Source organism: Canis aureus, chromosome 36 (genome assembly GCF_053574225.1).
Source record: "Canis aureus isolate CA01 chromosome 36, VMU_Caureus_v.1.0, whole genome shotgun sequence".
NCBI classification, from domain to species: domain Eukaryota; kingdom Metazoa; phylum Chordata; class Mammalia; order Carnivora; family Canidae; genus Canis; species Canis aureus.
The window spans coordinates 16,611,056-16,634,756 of record NC_135646.1 but is presented as its reverse complement, the minus strand read 5'-3'; the positions used below and the strand labels follow the sequence as shown (position 1 = coordinate 16,634,756).

At 49.2% G+C, this 23,701-nt stretch overlaps 1 protein-coding gene across 6 annotated transcripts in view; it reads left to right on the top strand.

Annotated features, from left to right (window-relative positions):
- NRP2 (neuropilin 2) overlaps positions 1 to 23,701 on the top strand; it is a 115,174-nt gene that overhangs the window by 37,990 nt on the left and 53,483 nt on the right. For all 6 annotated transcript variants that reach the window (XM_077885051.1, XM_077885052.1, XM_077885054.1 and 3 more), the window contains exons 4-9: positions 2,803 to 3,033; positions 4,412 to 4,567; positions 6,201 to 6,370; positions 8,196 to 8,351; positions 21,222 to 21,366; positions 22,464 to 22,813. In XM_077885051.1, the coding sequence (XP_077741177.1) occupies positions 2,803 to 3,033; positions 4,412 to 4,567; positions 6,201 to 6,370; positions 8,196 to 8,351; positions 21,222 to 21,366; positions 22,464 to 22,813 (1,208 nt within the window). The remainder of the gene's footprint in view (positions 1 to 2,802; positions 3,034 to 4,411; positions 4,568 to 6,200; positions 6,371 to 8,195; positions 8,352 to 21,221; positions 21,367 to 22,463; positions 22,814 to 23,701) is intronic.

Here is a 23,701-nt window from a genome sequence, read left to right as displayed (position 1 = left end):
CTGGAGTATTTGTTGATTGAGCTTTTTTTTTTTTTTTTTTTTTTTTTTTTAACCTGAGATTCTTCTAACACATTGCAGACAAGGATCTTGGGTTAGGTGTCTACAAGATTCCAGCCTTGTCCCAAGATGGTCACCCTCTTCTGAGATCTCCTCTCCAGTTACTGTTCAGCTTTCCTGCTTTCTGACCCTTTGACCACAGTCCAAACTATGAGCAGCACATTTACAGACGAAGGCACCACTGTAATGCACGAGTTTGTTCCGCAGAGAAAGGATAAAACTGTTTTTCCTTCCTCTTTTAAAATAAGCCAGGGGACATACCCATGTATATCCATATGTCAGAGAGAGAGAGAGAGAGAGACCAATACATGCTCTTTTTGGGTGGGTTTTTGTGTGTGTCGACCTTACGAATGTCGTATTAAAAAATTCTGACCAAATGCAGGACCTGGGAACCCTGGAAACTGTGGGTACTTAAGAATCTCACATTCCCTAGGCCTCTCTTGAGCTCCCTGGGTGTCTGTTGTGGAAGACTTTGTCTCCCATGGAGGGGAAGAACCAAAGAAAGATTGCACCAGAAATTCCTCACTCTCAGGAGGATGGGGATTCCCCTTGCCTTGAGCAGGAATGACAAGAGAGCGAACTCGGGGAGGGAATGTCAGGATGCCTTTTCTAGCTCTGAAAGCAAGTCGTGGATAGAGAGTTAATTTCCTCTGGCTGAGTGACCCACATGGAGAAGGCTGCACAATGGCAATAAACACTAACCTTTTCAAGATTCCTCTCAGCCCCCCAAAGACCTGCCAGCTGCCTTGGCTTTGCCAGACCGCCTCATCCTGGGACCATTGAGGAGGCCCCCCCGGAGCGTGGGGCTTGACAGTAAACAAAGCTGGGGATTCGGTGGTAAACAAACTGGGAAAAGGCCTCCCCAGCTCAGCCCTCTGGACCTGGCTGCCCACTGGGCCGCCCTGCCCCTGATCGGTGCAGAGCCTCAGGCGTGGGGCACCTGGAGAATGTTCAGAATCCTGAAGAGGTTGGCTCCCCCGGGATCCGGGGACCCAGGGCAGAGCGCTGGTCTGGTCGGAAGAGCAGAGGTGATGGATGGGCAGGTAGGGATGTCGGAATTTCCCATCTGCTGCTAAAGGAAGTCCCGGTCCTCCTTCGCCCGCTTATTTGCATGGCACCTTTTCCAAGTCAGACGTGTGCACTTTCCAGAAAGCCGTCGTCAATAAAGAGCCTCGCGGAGGGGCCTGCTGCAGGAGGCGCCGATAAAGACATCGCTGCGGGCTAAGATCAGTGTATTGACATCACACAGTTATATTTCAGTGGGATCCCTAGAGGACACTTCCTGCCAGTAAACACCTGGTTTATCGAGTATTTCTGTATTTTTTCTTCATGCTTAGAGTGCTTATTATCCTCCTCATAAATCCTGCGACCTTTTTAATTTTAAAATCAGAATGTAGGGACGCCTGGGTGGCTCAGCAGTTGAGTGTCTGCCTTTGGCCCAGGGCGTGATCCTGGGATCCAGGATCGAGTCCCACATCCAGAAGGTTCCCTGCATGGAACCTGCTTCTGCCTGTGTCTCTGCCTCTCTTTCTGTGTCTGTCGTGAATAAATAAAATCTTTTAAAAATAAGTAAATGGAATGAAATAAAATCAGAATGTAGTGAAATCAGTTGTGATTGCCCAGCCTTTATCCATTCGCTGCAGTGACTGGCGTGGCCTCTGGCCCTGGGCTGCTCCGTGCGCCCGTGGCCTGGGCCGCAGTGTCCCGGGACCTGCCTGGGGCCCAACCGTGCTGGCAAATGGTGGCTGGGTGAAAGCACAGGAGGGCCCTTTTAACGTGACTCCACCTCGAGGCATTAGCAGATCTGGTGGCTGTAATCCTCTTAGAGCTCCCACTGCCGTCCAAGCCTGCACCGGGTGTGAATGTGGGCCGCATTTAATAAGAACGCCTCCATGAGTCCCAAGAAAGCAGACGCAGGAGCTTCGGAGAGAAACAAGGCCATCCCTGCCACAAAGCGACCAGAAGCCTTCCAAATGTCAATACACTGCCGCATTTTTCCAAACTTGCTGCTGGAGCGGCCTTTAACATCCCCAACGCCCTGCTGTGATCCACCAGCTACAAAAGTCGATTGTTAATTGTCTGGCCACTACAGAGCAGCTCGTTTTAATATAGTCATGACATGAATGAGACCCAAGCTCCCCTTTGCCCCTCCCCTGAGGCACCTTGCATCTTGGAGGGAGAAGGGGGCACTTGGTTGGCTCTGGTACAATGGGGGCTAGTGTTGAGGTCAGCGATAAATAAGGGGTAACATTGTTTGCCCTGCTGGCAATCAGCAAGCCTTCCTTAAGGATTGAAATAACTTACATTTCTGGAGCAGGCAGCTGAGTAATTGAGAAAGAAGACTCTGTTCCTCTTTTCAAGAGAATCTCTCCCTTTCTCTCTCTCTCTCTCTCTCTCTCTCTCTCTTTCTCTTTCTCTCTCCCCCCCTTTCTCTCTCTCTCTCTGTGATTCACACACTTCTTTCTGACCCCCCTCCACCCTACTCCCCCACAACTCCTCAATTGCTGCTCTTCTTACTCTATTATGTAGAGCAAACCAGCTCTCCTCCCCTAATTTCTCTCCTAAAGAGAGTCTGGCTCAAAGGCTTGAGGCGTGGATGTGAAGAGTATGTTGCTTCAAGGGCCACTCCAGTGGAAACAAAAACCTTATGAGTAGGGGGATTGGGACTCACGTGTCCAACTAACCCATGTGACGGAGGCGGCAAAGAAAGACATCTTTTCCTTGCTTAATCTCTTTTACATACAGGCTCTGAAGACTGTTCAAAAAACTTCACAAGCCCCAATGGGACCATCGAATCCCCTGGGTTTCCTGAGAAGTACCCACACAACTTGGATTGCACCTTTACCATCCTGGCCAAACCCAAGATGGAGATCATCCTGCAGTTCCTGACCTTTGACTTGGAGCACGACCCTTTGCAGGTGGGAGAGGGAGACTGCAAATACGATTGGCTGGACATTTGGGACGGCATTCCGCATGGTGAGTGATGTCGCTGTCACGAGGCGCTTCTCGGTAGCTTCGTCTTTGCCTGTGAATTGCTTTGGTAACAATAAAAAAAAGAGAACAAAGACTTCAAAGCTCCTTAGGGTTTGTGTATGACCCATGATGACTTTCTTTATTCTTCACCAAGGATGATTTCAGAGAAATTGCAGGAAGGCAGCTTCCTTTCTTGGAAAGATTTCTTTGGAAAAGCATAGGAGGAGACTGAGTAGATACTTGGATAAGGAGGAGAGAACCTATCGGTTATGTTCTTTTCTGCCCTGGGTTGTCAGGATTTCCACAGAAAGTGACTCAGTGACCACCCTCTCTGCCCAAATAGGATGCGAGAGCCAGGATGACTAGATTGGGATGCTGGCTCTGCTATAAGTAGCTCTGCAACCCTGGGCAGGTCACTTAAACCCTGTGTCTTATCCATATAAATAAGCTGCTTTCATCATCATTATTATTACTGTGATTTTTCTATAATTATTAGAGTAATAGATGTCAAAAAGGAGTATCACTCAAGGCCCAAAGGAACCAGTACTTCTCAGGTGGAGACCAACGTAGTTCGTAAGAAAGTGAGAAAACCAATTGTTCACTTTTGTCGTCAGCCACACCGTTTTGCACTGTGAGGGAGGCTTGATGGCTAAGCAGTTTGATTTCCCAAGAAAAGCATAAGACTAGGTCAGAAAACTTGGGACTGAGTCTCAGCTCAGTTATTTCCTAACTGTATGAACACGGAAAAGTCACGTGACCACTCCGAACTTCAGTTTATTCTTCTCTAAGACAGACATTATGATAGCTTTCTGGCCCGTCCCCAGAACAGAGCAAGAGAAGAGAATGAGGCCAGGTCAAGAAAAATACAGCTGTCCCTTCAATAACACAAAGGTTAAGGGGGCTAGTTGCCCATGCAGCTGAAAATCCGCATAGGACTTCGGACTCCCCAGAAATGTAAGTGCTAATGGCCTACTGTTGACTGGAAGCCCGACCAATGACATAAATAATCAATTAACACATATTCTGTATGTTATCTATACTGTATTCTTACAATAAAGTAAGCTGGAGAAAAGAAAATGGTATTAAGAAAACCATAAGGAAGAGAAAATACATTCACAGTACTGTATTTGTCGGAAACAATCCATGTATAAGTGGGCCACATGCTTCAAACCCATATTGTTCAAGGGTCAACTGTACCTTTTAATGTGCAGGGAAAATATTAGATATTATTCTTTAAGTCTATCTTTGGGCGTTCTTTTATGCCAAGGCATACCCAAAGGATGCCCTGTGAAGTGACCTGTGATTGTGGGCAGGGTGAATGTATTGAAAATGAGTTTGACATTTCCATTTCTACGGCCCTGTCTTTGTCTTGTGTGTCCAGTCGGCCCTCTGATTGGGAAGTACTGTGGGACTAAAACACCATCTGAACTCCGCTCGTCGACGGGGATCCTCTCCCTGACCTTCCATACAGACATGGCGGTGGCCAAGGATGGCTTCTCTGCACGCTACTACCTGGTCCACCAAGACCCACCAGAGAGTGAGTTGGCCAGTTGGGAACCTCTGTCCTGTCCTTCCATCAGGCCTTTGAGGATGTGCGGTGAAGAGAGGCCAGCCTCTGGGAGAGGAGAGGGAAATTCTCCAGAATTTGTTGCAGCCTCTGAGTTCAGGGAAGGGGGGCTGTATCCTCTTGCTAGGCAGAGACCAATACAAGTCAAACAAGTGTCAGCTGGGTATTCAGGTCTTGCACCAAGAATTAGTTATTCCCAGCGTAAGTCACAGGACCATCTCACACTTCACTTTTCTCATCTGTGAATGAAAGGAGATCTACATCAATTCCCTGCTCTATTCTAACATTTTTTGAGTCTTCTCTCCCTCTCTAAGCTTCTGTGGCCATGGTCAGAAAATTGAGCAATTTTTAAACTTTCCTTGTATATATATTTTACATTAAACATCTCCAGCCCTGGGAAGGTTTCTCCAACTAGACTGGCACATGCTTGGATTCTCACTTCATGCTTCAATATACGCAGTTTCCAAGCTTCTACTGTGTGCCAGGTACTGTGCAAAGCATAGAGTGTAGCTCTGACCCCGGTATCCTGGAACTGCCCATCGAGACCGTGAGTCTCCTGCCAACGCCCACATCTACTCTGAACTTCATCTTCAGATCAGCTCCTCTAGGACATGTGCTTCAGATGTACTGCCATTTCCACTTAGAAACCCAAATGATAACTTTAAGTAGTAAAGAAATACTTTAAGGATGACTAGAGCTGGGGAAATCCTGCCATGGGTTGTGGACAGCTTACCACGTGCACAGCTACAGACATGGCAGCCCGGCCTGCTGGAAAGGTGATGGGTTTTGCGCTGGGTTTTGCTTTTGTTCTTCTTCAAAGAGCTCATGAAGATTGAGTAACAGGGAAATTGCATTGCAAATTGCACCAGGTTCTGCAGTTGGCCAGTACAGTCACAGAGCTCAAGAATGGGTTTGATACCTGAAAAAAATTGCTGGTCTTTATCAGACACCTACACGTGCAGAAATTAACCAGTGTCTGCAGCCTGCATGGGAAGGACAGCAATTGAACTTATAGCCAAAGTCAGTGACTTCTGGGTCCATTTGCCCAGACAGGTGCAGGAGAAGAGAGTGACATGCATGTGCCCATAGAAAGTATCCCAAAGACAGGTATTTACTGCTTTGTAATGTCGGTCTTCTGCGCCAGAAATTGAGACAGTTGAGTGAAAGAACGAAGCAAAAGTGCCTCCTGGGTGTTTATTAAGAAAGCAGGCTTCCCACGATGTATCAGCCCACCCAGATTGCCACGAGTCTATCACACGTTTACCTGTATTTCAATAACGGTGCATCTGGCATCTGTGAGCATCCGTAGCCTGCAGCACCAACAGTTCTTGTGCTTTAGATTGTATTTTTAATTTGTATGATGATTCTTATTTACCCACAGCCTGACTTCTTTTAGGTCCAATTTAGTTTCTTTCAGACCCAGAGGGGTTGTCAAGCTCTATGACTTGGCAGAGATGTTTTTTAAATGGGAGTGTATAATTAGGTCTCTAAGATGAGGGAGTTCCTGCAAAGACTTGTCCCTAGAAGGGAGCAACATTTTCAGGGTCTCAGGAGTTTGAGATTGAGAGGTCTAACTCTGCCCTTGATCGTCTCCCTTCCCTAGACTTTCAGTGCAATGTCCCTCTGGGAATGGAATCTGGCCGGATTGCCAATGAACAGATTAGTGCCTCATCCACCTACTCTGATGAAAGGTGGACACCTCAACAAAGCCGGCTCCATGGCGATGACAATGGCTGGACACCCAACTTGGACTCCAGCAAGGAGTACCTCCAGGTACTTACTCAGATATCGGAGGGTGGGCAGAGTGTGAGCGTTGTGGTGGGCAAGGGAGGTGGTTCCTCGGCTAGAGTGGACAGAGGACACAAAGAAAACAAACACAGCGTGCTTGAGAGCTCCATTCATTCATCCATCCAAACAAATACATACACCAGGCCCAAATAGACTTAGCGAGGCACTGTGCTAACTGCTGGGATAAAACGATGAGTAAGACAGACACTGTCACTGCCCTTGTGAAGACTACCAGGCCTTGGAGAAGTTATTTGGCCTGGGTGCTGTTTGCCTCTCAATATAGATATCCAAGGAACATTCTATAAACAGTTCCAGATCTTCCTCATTCTTGGCACAGGGAGGCATCAGAGACTTGGTCGGGGGAGGGCTTTTTCCTAAGGGCAGACTTGTTAGTTGCTAGCTGAGCATGGCAGCTTCTCGTGATCTTTGCTGTTTGGAGGGAGCCCTGCCAGGAAGTTTCTGCACATAGCTATCGGAAGAACACATGAGAAAATGTCCCTACCGGGAATGAAACTCTAGTCACCCAGATGCTCTGCAGCATCTTTTCAGACTATTGTTTGCTTTGCTTCTGAATAAGACTTGCAGTTTATGTTGAATAATCCCCCCCTGACACTATAGACTGGTCCAGTTCTCATCCCTTGGGGAAGAGCAAGCTGCTAGACCCGTGCTAGAGCAATGACTGCTTTTATGACACACACCAGACAGCCTTGTGACCCATTGACAAGCCTGTCCTAGTTCTGATGTGACACGCTGACCTCTGCTCTGAGGAGGACGTTGCAGAGCAGACAACAGGACAGGGACAAGTACCACTTAGAAACTTCCAGGGAGTCCACAGAGGTTCTAACAGCACAACCCTAAAGCCATTTGTCACTATCTCTTCTCTGCCCCTCCAAAAACGCTTCTCATCCTGCAGAGATTCCAGAACGTTCTCCTTTATAATCAATGTTCCATTGATTTTACTCCTTATTTTTGGTCCTCAGTCATAAGCTCTCTCTTATTGCTATCCAGCTGTTTATACAGCACTGCTTACTTCTTTTGAATTGCATAATATGCTGAACACATATTAAGTACCAATAAATGCTTCCCGAATCAAATTTCACCAGTGAGTGTTGGCTAAATTTTGATCACACAGAGGTTGCCATTAAGAAACACTGCAGCCAACAAAGGAATGACATCCAGCAATTTCCAAATGGGTTTGGTGTTGTGGGAAGAGAGGTGCCTCAAAATGTTGGCAAAAGGTCAGGACTTGGTGCATAAGCCTAATTGCTTGGGCAGACTCTGGATGCCCTTTGACCCTTGAGTGACCTGAGTGACTAAATACACAAAAGAGTGAGGGACCGAGGGGAGGGGAGATGAGGTAGCCCTGAGCTGAGACCTTGCAACTAGCGCGTCCTAAGTGGATTGGAGTGGACTGGAGTGGATTTAGCCATTGTTCCTTTAAACAGCATCTATTTTTACTACACAAAGCAGGTTGTAGTTCAGTAAGAAGAGGTCACAGTTCTAGATGTTCAGGGATCCCTTTAAGGTAAACTGAACGGTTTGTCCCGTTCGGGTTTGCAAAAAAGAAAAAAAATAAAAAAATAAAAAGAGTCAAGTTACAGTTTCAAAGGTGTCCAATCTAGTGTCTAATACATTGAGTTTAACCATCCAGACTGGAATTGTGGGCTGATACGGATCACACTGATGCTGGGGGATCACAGACACGAGTTGTAAGCTAAGTATTACGGTTTTATCCTTTGAAGCTGAAAAGCAAAGGCTGCCCTCCAGTCAGGAGCCACGGGGCCCTGATTCCTCCTCCGCTCTTCCTCAGGTGGACCTACGCTTCCTAACCATGCTCACAGCCATTGCCACGCAGGGAGCGATTTCCAGGGAAACCCAAAACGGCTACTATGTCAAATCCTACAAGCTGGAAGTCAGCACGAATGGGGAAGACTGGATGGTGTACCGGCATGGCAAAAACCACAAGGTAAACCCATTCTCCCACCCCACCTCCACCCACTCCTGTCCCCAAAGACATGCTGCTGGGGTGGCGCAGGAGCCTGGGGACAAGAGGAGCTTCGAGTGGACCCCACAGAGGGGCGGAGGCCTTGTTCGGTGAGGCTCAAATAATTGATGGAGGCACAGGAGGCGGTGGCCCTGAAAATATTCTTTCTTATGCTAAAGCGATTGGAAAACACCATTTCTCCGACAGCCTGGCTGCCGTGGCGTGTTGCACCGCAGAGAGAGAGAGCGCGCGAGCGAGAGAGCGAGCGTGAGCTTGCAGAGTGCTCTCTGACTGCAAATGAAGGGGAAAATGTGTCCCCAGTCCGCGCCTCCCCATACAGGATTCATTGAGCATTTATGGCCTGAGTCCCTTCCACATGCTGGGTTAACAATCACAAAACCACATGAAACTGTAGTTCAGGAGTTACCGAGGTCTGGAAATGAAAGGGCACAAATCCTGAGAGGGAATCACAATGTCCCAAAGAAGAAAGAGGACAATAAATACTGAGGAGGAATTCAGTTTGTCAGGGATGGGATCTGAACTGGCAATCACGCTTGGCAGCAAGGCATTGAGTTCTCTCGGCTGGTGTCTTCAGTGGCTGTGGCTCCCGGAGGTGTGTCCGTGGGGGCCATGTGGGGCTTTTGTTGTACACAGGGATGGATGTCTGGCGCTCGGCTTTCTTAAGACACATGGCATTCTGGCGGTGAGCAGGCCGCAGCCGTCACTGGCAGTCCCGGTTATGGGGTGCACTCGGGGGAGGGGGCCTGGGTGGCTCAGTCGGTTCAGCGTCAGCCTCTGGCTCAGGTCATGACCTGGGGTCCTGGGACGGGGCCCTATATCGGGCTCCCTGCTCAGCGGGAGCCTACTTCTCCCTCTCCCTCTGCCCCTCCCCCCCACTTGCTCTCTGGCTCTTTCTATCTCTCTGTCAAATAAATAAATCTTAAAAAAAAAAAAAAAATAAGGTGCACTCAGCATATGGGGGCCTTATTGGAAACAGCTGGTAGTCTCGCCTGGGCAGGGGGAGAACTCTGTCTCGCGCTGGCTCTCAGCTGTGGGAGGAGAGTGCTCATCCTTTCCTGGATGGAAGCGGGGTCCAGCAAAGGGACTGTCCTCTTTAGTGCTGTGGTTCCACCGGGCCCCTGACCTGTCTGGTTGTGAATTGCCAAAATGGGACACATGCGACCAAACCTAGAAAGGCTGGAGATCTTTTCCAAATACATCCTCCTCGGCTCCTGCCACTGCTCCGAGGTTGCTTGGCCTCGCTGGTACCACAGGAAACATCGGATGGAGAAAATGCTGAACCATAATGTCAGCACTGATTCACTTGGGAAGTGTGAGTTTTTAAAGCAGTGGATTTTTTTTATTATTAAAATCGCCATAGTAACATGGCACCATTCAGCTGAAAATCATGGCTTCTAGATATTACCAGGTATCTCTCTCTCTCTCACTCACACATGCACACATACGCACACATATGCATGCACATGCACACACACATACTTCCTCCACTTCACAAATAAAGAAAGTGAGGTATGTAGCAGTTGAAAGACCTCCCCACCTTGACATATTCACCTGGGTCTGGCTTCTCATTGACTTCTTTTGTTTCGGTTGCAAATATCACTTGGAAATGGCAAGCCTGGGTTGGCACTGGGTGCTGGGAGCATGGACTGGGTCGTCATCCCACCCGACTCTTGCCCATGCCTTGTATCCCCACCCACCCTGTTCAGTAAGAAACTGGAGGGCAGGCGAGGGCCGGTGCTGAGTAGGGGCGGGCCCTGGGGGAGAAGGAGGAGGTTCACCTGACTGCCTCCCTGTCCAGGCTCAATGACTAAGCAGCGCTGGCCAGAGGGATACTGTAGCATAAGCTGATTTTAAAAGCACGCAGATGGACTGGGATGCTATTTAAAACACTATTTGTAGGAAATCTGCTTTTGGAAATACCTTAGCACTGCACATTTTGACAGAATGCTGTCCTCTCTGGCTTTATCCCTGGTGTTCGGTCTGCAGGGAAGATATTCCTGAGAATTGAATTGACTTGCTGGGCTCCTTTGGAATCATTATCAACTTTTTCATATTGGAAATACCATTTTGTCTCTCTCTCTCACCTCCCCTTCTTGCCCTTGGCTAGAGTCCCTTCCTCAGTGGCCAAGAGGTAATTTCATTTTTGTTTGGTTGTTGTTTGGCTTTTTAGCAAATCAGTCCTACTCACATAAAAAGCCCTGGGGCAGAGGAAAAAACCCCTCTCCCCCCAATAGATATTCATTCTCTGGCTACCTACATGGAGGCAGGAGGATGGAAAGCTTGCCAATTAGGCATCGCCCCCTCTCCACGCTCCCTTGCCCCACTGCGAGGGTGGTGGGTGAAGAAGGGGACCTGCCCGTGCGCTCTGGGGGGTGAGTGCTGGGCTCCTGCATTAGCAGGTCTCTCTCCCAGATGTCTGTATTTGACGTGCAGATCCCGCACTGTTCATGGAGCGTCAGCGCAGCTCTCTGGTCTGTTCGGGTTGAAGTAGTTGAGTGAACCGTGCCAAATAGATTTGTCAAGTCTGCTGCAGTTTGATTTGATGCCACGAAGGGGAGGCGGCCGAGGAGGGGAGCTGGGGGCAGCTGGGGGGAGAGGCTTGGTCCATGCTGTCTATGCCGCTTGCAACCACTGAGTTTCTCTTTGTAGCCACTGGCTGGTGGGCTCCGGGCCAAGCTAACGGGTGCTAGGTGGTGGGCTTGAAAGCACAATTCAGACAGCAGGACCTGTGAGCAAAGCAGAGCGGAGGTAGAGGCAGCAGCCTGCGCCACTCCTGCAGGGGGAGGGTTTGCAGACGCAAATCCGTGCACAGGGTGCGAAGAGGGGATATGGGGCTGTTTGGGGCAGAAATGTGGGAACTTGATTTCAACTTCCTGGTCACTGTCAACACCAGTGCTGTGTACCATAGACCAAGGGATTGGGGAAATCGGAGAAAAACAAGATTAATGAGTGCTGAAGGTGGCGGGGGATAGCTATGCTATTTCCTTGCAATACACAATTTATGATTCGGACCCAGGCGGGCTGAGGCAAGGCCTGGGCCTGGGGTGGGGGGTGGGGGGCGGGAATGCTTTCCTTCTTGTGGTCAGGAAGTGAGGAAGACTAAGGAGTTCTTTTCCAGCTTCCCCCAGCCTGTGAGTAGCCTCTTCTTCGTCTCTTTCTACCCAACAGGTCATGGTGAGGTTGCCTATGACAGAGGCATTTGACTAACGTGGGGGGTATTGCAAGCATCCTCCTGGCAAAACACGGCCCATTTACACAGGCCACATGTACAGCAAGCACATCCCCAAAACCTCATCCAATTGCACATGCCATAAATATGGAACCTATGATTCTCCTATCGGGTGGGCCCTCCTTATGCATATTTATGGCATAACCACAAGGCAGAGAGCTTGTCGGCCTGAGACAGCCCATATCCAGCCCATGTGCTCCCTTAGATGATACAAATTGCTTCACATATATTTCTTCAGAAACCACAAGGAGAAAACTACTGCTTTGGGTTTCACCAGCTATATTAATAACACCCCAAACATAGACGCAGTGTTGTAAATACGGCCTTAGAAGGTTCATGTATGTGTCTATAATTATGGGCACAGTTATGTACACACAAGCCAAGGGAGGGGCATGGAAAAAATGGGAGTAGCTGGAGGCTCAAGGCCTAGGCCAAGACCCTGCTCACCTCTAGATTGCTGATTCCATGGGGTACACTGGGTGGAATGAGGCCAAGACCCATGTCGAGACAGGGGGACAGAAGCCATTGCCCTTATTCATCTAGGCAAAAGCCCTTGTCTTCCTTTCTCCCTTATTTGGTAAATGTGGGCATCTCCTTGTTGATATAACCCTGGTTACCTCACTCTTAGTCATGGTGTTGCTGGCTGTTCTGATGTATTTGGAAGAAATTTGGGCTCAAAGAGAGAGTCTGCGGGGGTGCTAAATATATCTAGATGGCCAGATTGAGGATGGGAGGGTGAGGACAGGATGAGGTCCAGGAGTTTTCACAGTTGCCCTGTAATGAGGGGCAGAAATGCACTAAGCTCATCACATTAATGCAGCAACGGCCCCCAAGGGGATCAGAGAACCTCCAGGTACCACCTCACTGGCATCAGAATTTAACAGTGTTTCAAAGACTGGAATTGAAGCCCTTAGAGTCATTTGCCCCAGGGATATGGGGAACTGTGGAGGCCCCATGACAGGCACCTGGTCACAGGGCTTTGAGCTCCAGGAAGATGTTCCCAGCAATCTGATCCAGGCCTTGCTGTCATCTTGCATCCAGAGGGAAATCGGCTTCCTGAGATGTTCAGTCTAGGCATCTGGAGGTGTGCATTTTCCTGGAGCACCTCCGTTCTTGCGGAGATCTGAAGGCAGGCTGTGCTTGGACAGGACGGCCTAGCGAGCCAGGCTCATCATTTTGGGGTTTGGGCAACGTCATAGAATCCCCAAGGACGTAGAGCTGAGAAAAGTGGCTTTGCGTTTGATTTGGCCGCATCCTTTCAAGACACAGAAACACCCCCCTTCAAAAATTCTCTGTCCTATGTTTATTTTCTAAATTAAAACAAATCACTTTGAAAGCCATTTGAGAATTTAAGACCTTCTGCAAAATTATCAGAGACTTAGGAGGAGAGGGAGCGGGTGTCAGAAACACCAAACCCCCCAAGTCAGTCAGCTAACAGAACCATGTGGCATCTATTTTCAGATCTTCTTAGATGATGCATCGTGTGACCTTGGAAATTTCTCTTAATAGCTCTGTGCCTCAGTGTTTCTGCTTGCCCAAACGGAGTGGTGCCGCCGCTAGTGTTGGCAGAGCACCGTGGGATCCGTAGATGGAAGGCTCTCTGCAGATATAATTAATGTATTAGACCCACAAAGCTCTTCTTGAGCAGAAGCAAGTTATCAATTTAAAAAGTAACAAGGCCCCATGGGATATTTATCTGCCTCTTTTAAAATCATAGGTCTGGAAGGGACCTGATAAGTCATCCAGACCTCTCCCTGCATCTGATGGGTCCTGCACTCGAGCTGCCTCAGATCAACATTACCCTTCTCAGTTTCATTCTTCTGCTGGGGATGCAATTATTCCTCCCAATTAATAACTTCGAGTTTTCAAAAAGTTCTTTTTTTTTTTTTTAACCTCCTGGTGGATGACTGGTTTCCCCTTATCCTTTTCATTGCAGTTTTGTTTTTTGTATATAAGATTACGACACTGACTCCAGCTGTCAGCTGGTAATGGGCATCAGACTTCCGAAGTCACGCAGATGATCGCATTGTCGAACGGGGGTTCTGTATATTCCGAAGAGGGCTGATGCCCTGTTGAAATTCATATCTCCCAGTTTTTCTGCCCCCCTCAGTCATAACTGAGAAGAATCCAGGGCCCTAGGTAATTAAGTTTGTCCCTTATCCATTTGCCATGGGATGAGCTCAGACCTTTAGCCTCTCCACTTAGGAAGCCCAAGGGAAAATGTCATTATACATAAGCTTGGAACCTTTTCTCGATCAGGCTCCGTGGCTGGCTTCACCCAACTCCCATGGGTGCTGAATTGTCTCGGGGAGCTGAAGCCAGCCTCCCTGGCGCTTACAGCCTTGATGCCAAATTCCCAGTGCTTTCCATCTCACTGCTGTGCATTGAGGCCAGGACAGAGCAAGCGGCCAGGGGATGTAGAAGGGCATAGTGATCTTGCTTGGGCTGGAGAAACTCTTTTTGCCCAGCCCAGCATCCCTAGAGGAGCATCGGAGCGAACACCTCATCTGGTAGACGGTCGGGTTCTCCACCGGTCCCCATGTCCTTGCTCTGTGACTTCCTGAGATTCCCCAGGCCCCCACAGCGAAGAGGAATGCAGGTGGCAGATAGGCTCAGGAACCTCACTCCCCATGCCCTTTCGTGCTCCCCTCTGACCACCTGCCAGTCACAGGTGCCTCCTCAGAAAATGTGACAGCGTCACAGGAGGTTCTCAGTACGGAGGACCCTGCTGATCCACCTTTACAGGAGGACACTGACCGTTGGGTTCCATTGCCCTGATGCCACATCCTCCCTCCCCCCTTCTCTCCCCCAGCCCTGACTCCCTGAGCTCCCCTCCCCTCCTGCTCTCTCCTCCCTGGTGCTTTCCTGTCTCCAGTCCCGAAACCCTAATCCTGTTAGTATGCTATGTTCCAGGGCTCTACGTCTCGATGGGAGTAACATAATCCCGCAGTAAATCTAACGGGACCCACAACGCACACACAGATGGGATGCACACGTCCCACCCACCTCCACCCCCCACCCCCAGGAAGAAGCCGGCCTCCCCCACCCTATACCCCATGACATGCTCCTGCTCCTCTGTCTCCTCCGCAGCAGCAGAACTGCTTGATGACAGAAACAGCTCTAAGTAGAGGAGCAGGAGACAGGAGGGCATCATGGTCATAAATGAGCATTTGGTGGTTAGAGAACTTTCTCTGCCCTACCCCCATCCTCACCCTCCCTTAAATTCTCCCCCGCTTCTCTCTCATATATGTATATGTATACGCATATATATGAGACGCATCCCTTCTGACTCTGTCTGGCTAAGTTCCCACATCCACTAGAATGAAAGCAGCTTTAAAAAAATTTTTTTTTATAGTCTTTAAGGAGGAGTTTTAAGAGAGAAATGTCAGGGCCATGATTTACAAAAAAGAAAAAAAAAATAGTCCATTACCTTAACATCATTTTCCCTGCGTGCAACAGCACCCCTACCCTGCCCCCTACCCCTTGCCTGTTTGGTGCAACAAATTAATTAAACAGGATGGCATTCATTGATTAACAATTTATTTTTATGTGTGGACCCAATGGCTGGTTTTAGAGAAAATGCAAGGGAAAGGGGGTGAGAGAGAGCGAGGACAGGCATTTGGTTCTGCAGTAAGGATGAGTCAGTTCAATTGTTTCTGAGAGAAATTTTTTAAATGTGCTACTGGCTTCCCCAGTTTCTACCCTCCGTTCCTGCCACCTCTCTTTTCTGCCTGCTTTGGTCTCCTCCTCCTTGAGTGTCTGTGCCAAGTAGATTGAAAAGGAGAACTTTGGATGCAATGAAACATTTATTAGTGGAGAGAAATATTTATTTTTTTAGAAAAAAAGAAGAAGAAGAAGAAGGTCTCCTGCACAATTTCTACCTCAGGGCTCCAGCACTATATCGTCTTTGAAAATTTTCCTGCTTTCTTTGCAGTCCCTGGAGCTGGCCACATTCAGATATTTACAGCAAAATAGGAATAAACCGTAGGTCACACCATAGGTAATGAAGAGACGGGCGTGTGCAGACTGCATAAGGAGAGCCTGCATCTGTCGGTCGAAGGGCCCGCCTGGTGAAGGAAGGTTACAGCCAGCTCCCACCACGAGCCTGCACTGCATCTCTGTGCCAGGGAGCTCAAAGACTGGGGTGGTCGTGGAGCATCTACACCACCCTGCCCACACCACCCTAGGAACCTGAACGCTGATGGCACAGATTACTGGTGTATAGGAGAGGGATTTAGGCCAGGCAGGAGACCCCCCCTGCCCCACCCCGCCAAGGTAGGCAGGCCAGCACTCTCTGTGCTCTCAGCAGTGCCAGGGCCATGGCATGTTCTTAAAAAAAAAAAAAGACCTAAGGACAGGGCAGCAGGGAAAGGTGGTTGTGACAGGAAATGGGGTGAAAAATAGAGAAAAGATGACCTCAAAACCATCAGGGCTACTCGCTGGCTAGATGTTTCCTCTTAGATCACATATATTATCTTCTTTTATTCTACATAGTATTAGAGTCTGTGCCATAGGAGCTCCTAGGCATGGTCAAAACATGTTGGTTTTTTCCTTTTCCTGGGTGGGGTATAGAGATAGTAACCACGCTGGGATGTTGGACAGCAGCCAAGTTAATTGGCAGATGTCCCCTCCCCCCAGAGGTGCAAATCAGAAAATCTTTGAAGTGCTGCTGGTTTCAGATTCGGTCTTTCTGAAAACAAAGCAAAGGTCTCAAGAATCAATTGGAAAGTGTTGGATTATGTTCAGAATTCAGCGAGGCACCAAATGGATTATCCAAACCACTTTGTGCCCTGAGCTGCTTTTTAAACTTGGTTTGCAGAGATGCACTTGAAGAAATCTGTGTTTTCAACATAAACACACACATACACACACACGTACATGCAGACACATCTAATTTAATGATTACATCAATCAACACTATCCTTACCTCTTAAGAAGGCTTAGGGACACCTTAAACACACTTCCGGTTTTCTCTGGGGTGATAAAGCAACCATATTGGCATTTTTCTTTTGAAATTAATAAAAATGCATCCCATTTGTGACATCCAGCTTTTAAAGCAGATGTTGTAACGCGATCATCACGTATAGTATACGTTTATCTGGGTGTACGATACGCAGACGATCAGCTGAGTTTTCTTAGCATTATGGACACCCCACTGTCAAGCTTTGGCCTGAAAATTTGGGGCCTCGAGATGGGACTTGGGAGTCCGTGGCTTTCAGAACGTGAACCCTGCCCAATGAACAGAGCTCCATGTGTCACCTGTGACATAGCCTCTACTCTCACATCTGTCCAGGGTGTTGTGCAGGCATTGGAGCCAGCAAGGAGGGCTGGTAGCCTTTAGCTTCTATCTGCAAGCCTGCTACTGACTTTATTTTCCTGAAGGAGAAACCAAGGTATCTAAGGATTATTGATTTGCCTATAGTGATTCAGTGAGTCGGCAGGGAATAGGGAATAAAACCAATTTCCTGGCATCATTTCCCATGCACACAACCCCTTACCTTGCAATGACTAGACTAGAAGCCAAGAATCCATCTCAGAGAATTTGATCAGAAAACATATGAAGGGTGATTCTGAAACCACAGAAGCATTGAGAAAGTCATAAAGATGTATAATATATGATAGCATTTCCCAGCTATAAATAGGAAGATGCAGGGAGAAAAAATAGAGAACCTTGTAAATCCATTGGGTCCGGAGAAATAGAAACTGCTTAATATTTCATTAAAAATGGATTTTCATAAATTGCACTTTGATATCTTTGGGTGAAAGACAATATGTAAGGACTAAGGTGTTGTTATTCATTACTTTTCATTATTAATAATTTGAACTGTTATTGAGCAAAAACATCAACAAGGTATCTGCTCCCTCTGAGTGGGGCACTCACCGTGTGTTCTGAGCACTGTTTGAAATGTATTAAAACCCACATCCCTCATCCACAAAAGCACTTAGGTGATAAGGGACACTGGACAACTAAAATGCCCTTTACAAAATGGGCATTGCTGGGGCAGGTCTAGTTGGAAACTCTTATGCAGAAAGGCTTAGAGTCTGGGGGCCCGAAAGGACCTTATAAATCAACTCATTTAATAGAGGAGGAAATTGGGGCCTAGGGGAGGTAGACATATTTGCCCACACTGATGAGCTAGCTAATCAGCAGCAGACTGTCTGCCCCGACGCCTGGTCCAATGGTGTTTGGGGTTTTTCCCCACTCAGCCACACTCAGAGTGAGAGGTGTATAAGGAGTTTGATCAGGTAAGCTGGTATTCCTTCAGCAAAGGGTGCAGGGGCAGATATGAGTGCAAAGTCAAGAGCAAACAAGAAGCCAGGAAGGAACTAGGCTCAGAAACTCAAAGGATAATTCGAGGCCACTTTGAATGAGCGATCGTTTGGTTCCAGGCCAGGGTGGGAGCAGAATGAGCAAAACGGGAGGGCAGGATGAAGCTCAAGGGGAGCAGCCAGGTAGGTGGCCTAAGTAGATAAACCATGTGCCAGGTGCTCTGCTCCCTTTCTGACTGGTGTCAGAAGAGATCCGGGGTGGGGATGGGGCCTGGGTGGCTGAGTGGCTGAGCATCTGCCTTTGGCTCAGGTCGTGATCCCGGGGTCCTGGGATCGAGTCCCACATCGGATTCCCCGCAGGGAGCCTGCTTCTCCCTCTGTCTGTCTCTGCCTCTTTGTCTGTGTCACTCATGAATAAATAAAACCTTTTTTAAAAAAGAAGAAGAAAAGATCCCGGGAGCTTCCCCAAAGCGAGTGACCTGTGCGTCTATGGGAAGACCAATTCCCTTACCAGGCAGGTACACACACGTGTGTGCGCACACACCCGTGCCAGCTTCCCAAAGGCCTTCCAAGGACACAGTCATTTCCTTACTGAGGGGCGGGAAGGAAAGGCTTCTTAGCGTTGCCTGCCCAGGCTGAGCAATGAAGGGGTCAGATAAGATAAAATTGGATATTAAAAACACATAAGACGTGCTGTGTTTCTAAACGGTACCAGCGTGGTGTATGTGCTGTGGATTAGCAGCTGTGTTAAAGTTCAAATCCACTCAACGCTCCAGTTATGTATTCACGTGACAAATCAAGCTCCCCTCCCCACATGAACTCCTTAGCATCTCCTGATGGAGGCCACACACAGTCCCCGTCACCATCCTCAGGGAGCAGGCCAGCAGTGACCCCCCACTGCTCACAGCACCCTCCCAAAATAAGCAAAGTGCTGCATTTGCTTCTCCCTTGCCAAAACAAAACAAAAAACAAACAAAAGCCACTGCCTCATGCTGAATTCTAAGAGAACTAATTAATCTCTTTCCCTTGGATTCAGTTCCTCCATTCCTTTCCTCCGAGCTACAGGGCTCTTCATAAGCACCCAAGAAGCCGTGGAATGGGCATGGCCAGGCAGGGTCCTTCACCATTAAGATCACAGGGGCTGGGGCACATCTCGCCCTCGCTTCTCCATCAGCCTTCCCCCAGGTGCCCGACTCTAGCCCTCTTTCCTCCTATTTCCCTGGTCTGTCTTCCCTTATCTTGTCTTTCTGTCCTTCCTTAAGGGTAGGGAAGGAAGGAGCCAGATTAGACCTGGGAGAGAGGGGTGGTCAAGCAGGTCTGCTCTTGCTCCCTGCAGTTAGCAAGGCAGCAAAGGAAGAAAGTTGGCCTTAAGATGGGGCGGGGGGGGCTCCCTAGTGAGGAGAGGGTGCAGCAAACCGGGCAGGCTGGGTGGGAGCTCCCCTGGCTTCGGTGGGCTTAGCACCAGGAACAAGGGCTTTAAATGGAATATGTTGGGCCAGTAAAACACCTGTTGTCTCCTCTCCTTTGCTGCATCTGCCTGAAGCAAGCCACTTCCCCTTATCTGGCTGCAAAAGGTGTAATGTCTCTTACCCTTTACCCCCGCCGTCAGTGGCGTGCTATGTAATGGCTCTAACTTTTGACCCCAGCACGTGGGAAATATAGAGGGTTCAAGGTTGCCAAATGGCAGCGTTCCTAGTTATAGTTCATGGGAAAGAAAGGACCACATTGTTAATTAGCTCTAAGCCGCCGTGCAGCTCATTGCTCTTACCCAGAGCTTCCGAAGTCAGGATTATAAACGCACATCCCCAAAGAGCAACTCCACCTCCATTCAACCCAGGCTCGGAGACCTTAAGGACTCCCAGACTCCTAGCCACCAATAAAAATGCTGCAAATTTGTTCAAAAAGATGAGAGCCACTGTAGGAAACCATAAGCCTGCAGCCTAAAACCATGGCAGGGGCTCTGGATCCAGGCAGACATCCCCGAGCCTCTGTTTTCTCGTCAATAAAGCAGGAATAATACTACTTACTTCCCGAGGCATTATAGATATAATTGTGTTTACACTGTGTCTGGCTCAGGGGTACTCAAACATACCAGTTTCCCCATCCCCTGGTCCCAGCCCTGTCAGTGCCCAAACCCCTGCATGTTACAGGGATCATGAGCGGTCTAACCCCTCAACCTAGGACAAACTGCCAGCAGAGTTGGCTGTGAGTACATTTGAGGAGTCTCCTGGTTGTTATAGCTCTGACAGGTGTGATTTAGAAGGGATGCTTGGTTAGTGGGTCTTTCCCTCCACCCTTAACCAAGGAAACCAAAAGAAACTCACATATACTTGCTCCAGCTACTTTTTTTTTTTTTTTTTTTTTAATGGAGAGCACAGAAAAGCATAAGGTCCATATGGCAGTTATTGATTTGGGCCATCTGGTAAACTAGGACTTGCTCCTACCATGTTGGCTTAGAAGCTACTCCAAAAAGCCTTTCCTCCCCTCAGAGATACATTGGTCAGATGGGGACAGGGATGGATTTCATTACAGGGTGGTACCATAGTGAGAGGAAGCCAGAGCAGGACTCTGAGAGACTGTCTGCAACCCTGACTCTCCAACAAAGACCAGAGAGAACCAAGAAACTGTTGATTGGCACAGGGGCTGGGAGGGGTAGATGGCGCCCTCCACACTCTCACCCCTTCACCGAGCAGGGAGGCCTCTAAGTAACTAACAATACAACTGTGAACCCTTTATAAAAATACCCTGCAAATACTCCTATATGCCTGCGCTGGGAGGGAGGGGGAGAGTCAAGGTCAAGCTAGTGAGGTCCGCTAGCCTAAAAGATGATCTTTCTGCTCCATTTCTGCTTCTTCTGTTGTCTCTCAGCCCAGAGACAAATTTCCCTCTCCTTTTTTTTTTTTAATTTTTATTTATTTATTTATTTATGATAGTCACAGAGAGAGAAAGAGAGAGAGGCAGAGACACAGGCAGAGGGAGAAGCAGGCTCCATGCACCGGGAGCCCGATGTGGGACTCGATCCCGGGTCTCCAGGATCGCGCCCTGGGCCAAAGGCAGGCGCTAAACTGCTGCGCCACCCAGGGATCCCCAAATTTTCCTCTCCTCTAAAAGTTTTTGCGAAGACCATTTATTGTTTTCAAGTTAGAGCAGTGTGCGAAATTAAACTTTTTTTCCATGGTGCTTCTAAAGGAGCCCCAAACAACAAACACGCTGATTATTTTTAAGCTTGAGGAACTAAGGTCCAGCAGAACATTGCACCCCATTCAGAGGCTATGTGAGTGGCCACACTACAAACAGGGATTTTGACAGCTGTGTCCCATCTTACACGACAGGTGTTTCAAGCCAACAACGATGCAACAGAGGTGGTTCTCAACAAGCTGCACACGCCGCTGCTGACCAGGTTTGTCAGGATCCGGCCCCAGACCTGGCACTCGGGCATCGCCCTGCGGCTGGAGCTCTTCGGCTGCCGGGTCACAGGTGAGGGGGTGCCCCGGTGAGGCTGGGGAGCTGATCGCGTCCTGGGCTCTGCTCCCTCTTCCACCCATCTGCAAACAGCTTGATTGCACCATGCGACCTTTCCAGAAGACTCGCTTTTACCTGGAGCTCTGTTTATCAGTATCCAAGGCACCCCGACTGCAGACCCTGTCTTGCTGGATACCATTTATCCATGCATTCGCCACTCGTTCATTGGCTGCATGAATTGCATTCTTGAAGGCCTGCTGTGCGCCGGGGCCCACACTGGGATTGGAAGTAGACAGGGGAAGGGAACGAGAGGACGTTGTCTCTAACCACATGAAACTTGCAGGCTGGTGGGCAGCATAGATAATAACCAGACCAAGTACTGGATAGTCATAAACTAGGATGTGTGTATAAAGGAAAAAGACAGGGTGCGCAGAGAAAGAGTGGTGAGGGGGACGTAACTGACTGCTGACTGAAGTTTGGGGACGGCCTGGGGATGTGATACTTGAGTAAAGGTTGGTCTGATGATGATGGAGGGCAACAGCATTTGGAGTGGCGGGAATAGCATGTGCAAAGGACACAAGGTAGTGACAAGCTGTGGTAACACGTGTGTAAGCAAAGACCTGACCCCAGGAAAGTTTCCATCCAGCTGGGAAAACAATCATCCAGGAAGCAATTCGGGGCTCAGCTGAGCTCCCCTGTGCTCACCACCCTGGGAGGCTCAGTGGGCACCGGTGTCACCAGCCAGCATATGAGAGTCCTTGGCTAATGCTTAGCACTGTGCTGCGCCTGCTTACGTAGTAACCGATGGAAGCCTTACAACAAGCCCCAGGAGGTAAGCTCTGCCGCTAGCCCTCCTTCAGACCTGGATACACTGAGGGACAGAGCAGTTGACTCGTTTGCCTAAGGTCAGACACCAGTAAGGGACAAAGCAGACAGTGGACCCGGGCGCTTGGGCTCCCGGTCTGGACTCTTAACCCAAGCACTCGAAATGCAAAGGAGTCGGTGCTGACCTACAGCATTCGGGTTGGCTTCTCGCAGCTCCCTAGCACTGGGACGCGGGGTCGGGTGAGCAGGTGCCAGCCCTGAGCCCTTGCGTCTCCCTCCCTCCGCAGACGCTCCCTGCTCCAACATGCTGGGGATGCTCTCGGGCCTCATCCCGGATTCTCAGATCTCGGCCTCCTCCACCCGCGAGTACCTCTGGAGTCCCAGCGCCGCCCGCCTGGTCAGCAGCCGCTCGGGCTGGTTCCCCCGGATCCCGCAGGCCCAGCCGGGCGAGGAGTGGCTGCAGGTGGACCTGGGAGTGCCCAAGACGGTGAAGGGCGTCATCATCCAGGGGGCCCGCGGGGGAGACAGCATCACTGCCGTGGAAGCCAGGGCATTTGTCCGCAAGTTCAAAGTCTCCTATAGCCTAAATGGCAGAGACTGGGAATACATCCAGGACCCCAGGACCCAGCAGCCGAAGGTAGGCCATTCCTGGAAGACTCCCTAACCCTACCCCACACAGGGAAGCTCCGTTTGGGGGTACTGACTTCCCAACTAGACAGTCATCCACCAAGGCCCCGTATTCTTTTTTTTTTTTTTTTTTAAGATTTTTATTTATTTATTGATGAGCAACGCAGAGAGAGAGGCAGAGGGAGAAGCAGGCTCCATGCAGGGAGCCCAATGCGAGACTCGATCCCAGGTCTCCAGGATCACACCCTGAGCCCAAGGCAGACGCTCAGCTGCTGAGTCCCCCAGGTGCCCCAACCCCCTGTATTCTAATAAAACAAATATTAACAGGGAGATCACTCTGGGCCAGACACTCTGCTAAATGCTGTATTTTAATCCTTACAACCTCTCTAGGAGGAGGAGCCTTTTGTCACTCCCTGTTAGAGATGACAAAACTGAGGTTTGGTGTCCCCCCCGGGGTCACAGTGTGCACCTGTGGAAAGCCGTGATTCAGACACGGTCTGGCCCAGACGCCTACCCACCACCCAGCACTGCCTTTCTGTCAAGTTTGACACCCTTTCCACCCTCTTTCAGATGACATTTCCTTGGAACTGGCCAGCGGTCCAAAGGAGATGTGGTTTTTGGAGGCTTAACTATAGAAACTGGGGGATCACTTCCAAAATCAACTGTTGTTTTGAATGTCGCTGGACTCCTTTGTATTTTCCCAGTCTTGCCTCTGCTCGATCTTTCCCACCTCTCATGCTGAGGCTGGGAGAGGCAAGAGAAATTTTCCAGGCCAGCACAGCCCTCCCCTCCCGCCACTGGGGAGTGTAAGGTCAGCTCTCGACGCCGGGGGTGGACGAGCCCCAGCAAGGGGAAGAGATGGCGTGCCTGTTCCTCTCTAGGGCAGCTCGGGGGAGTC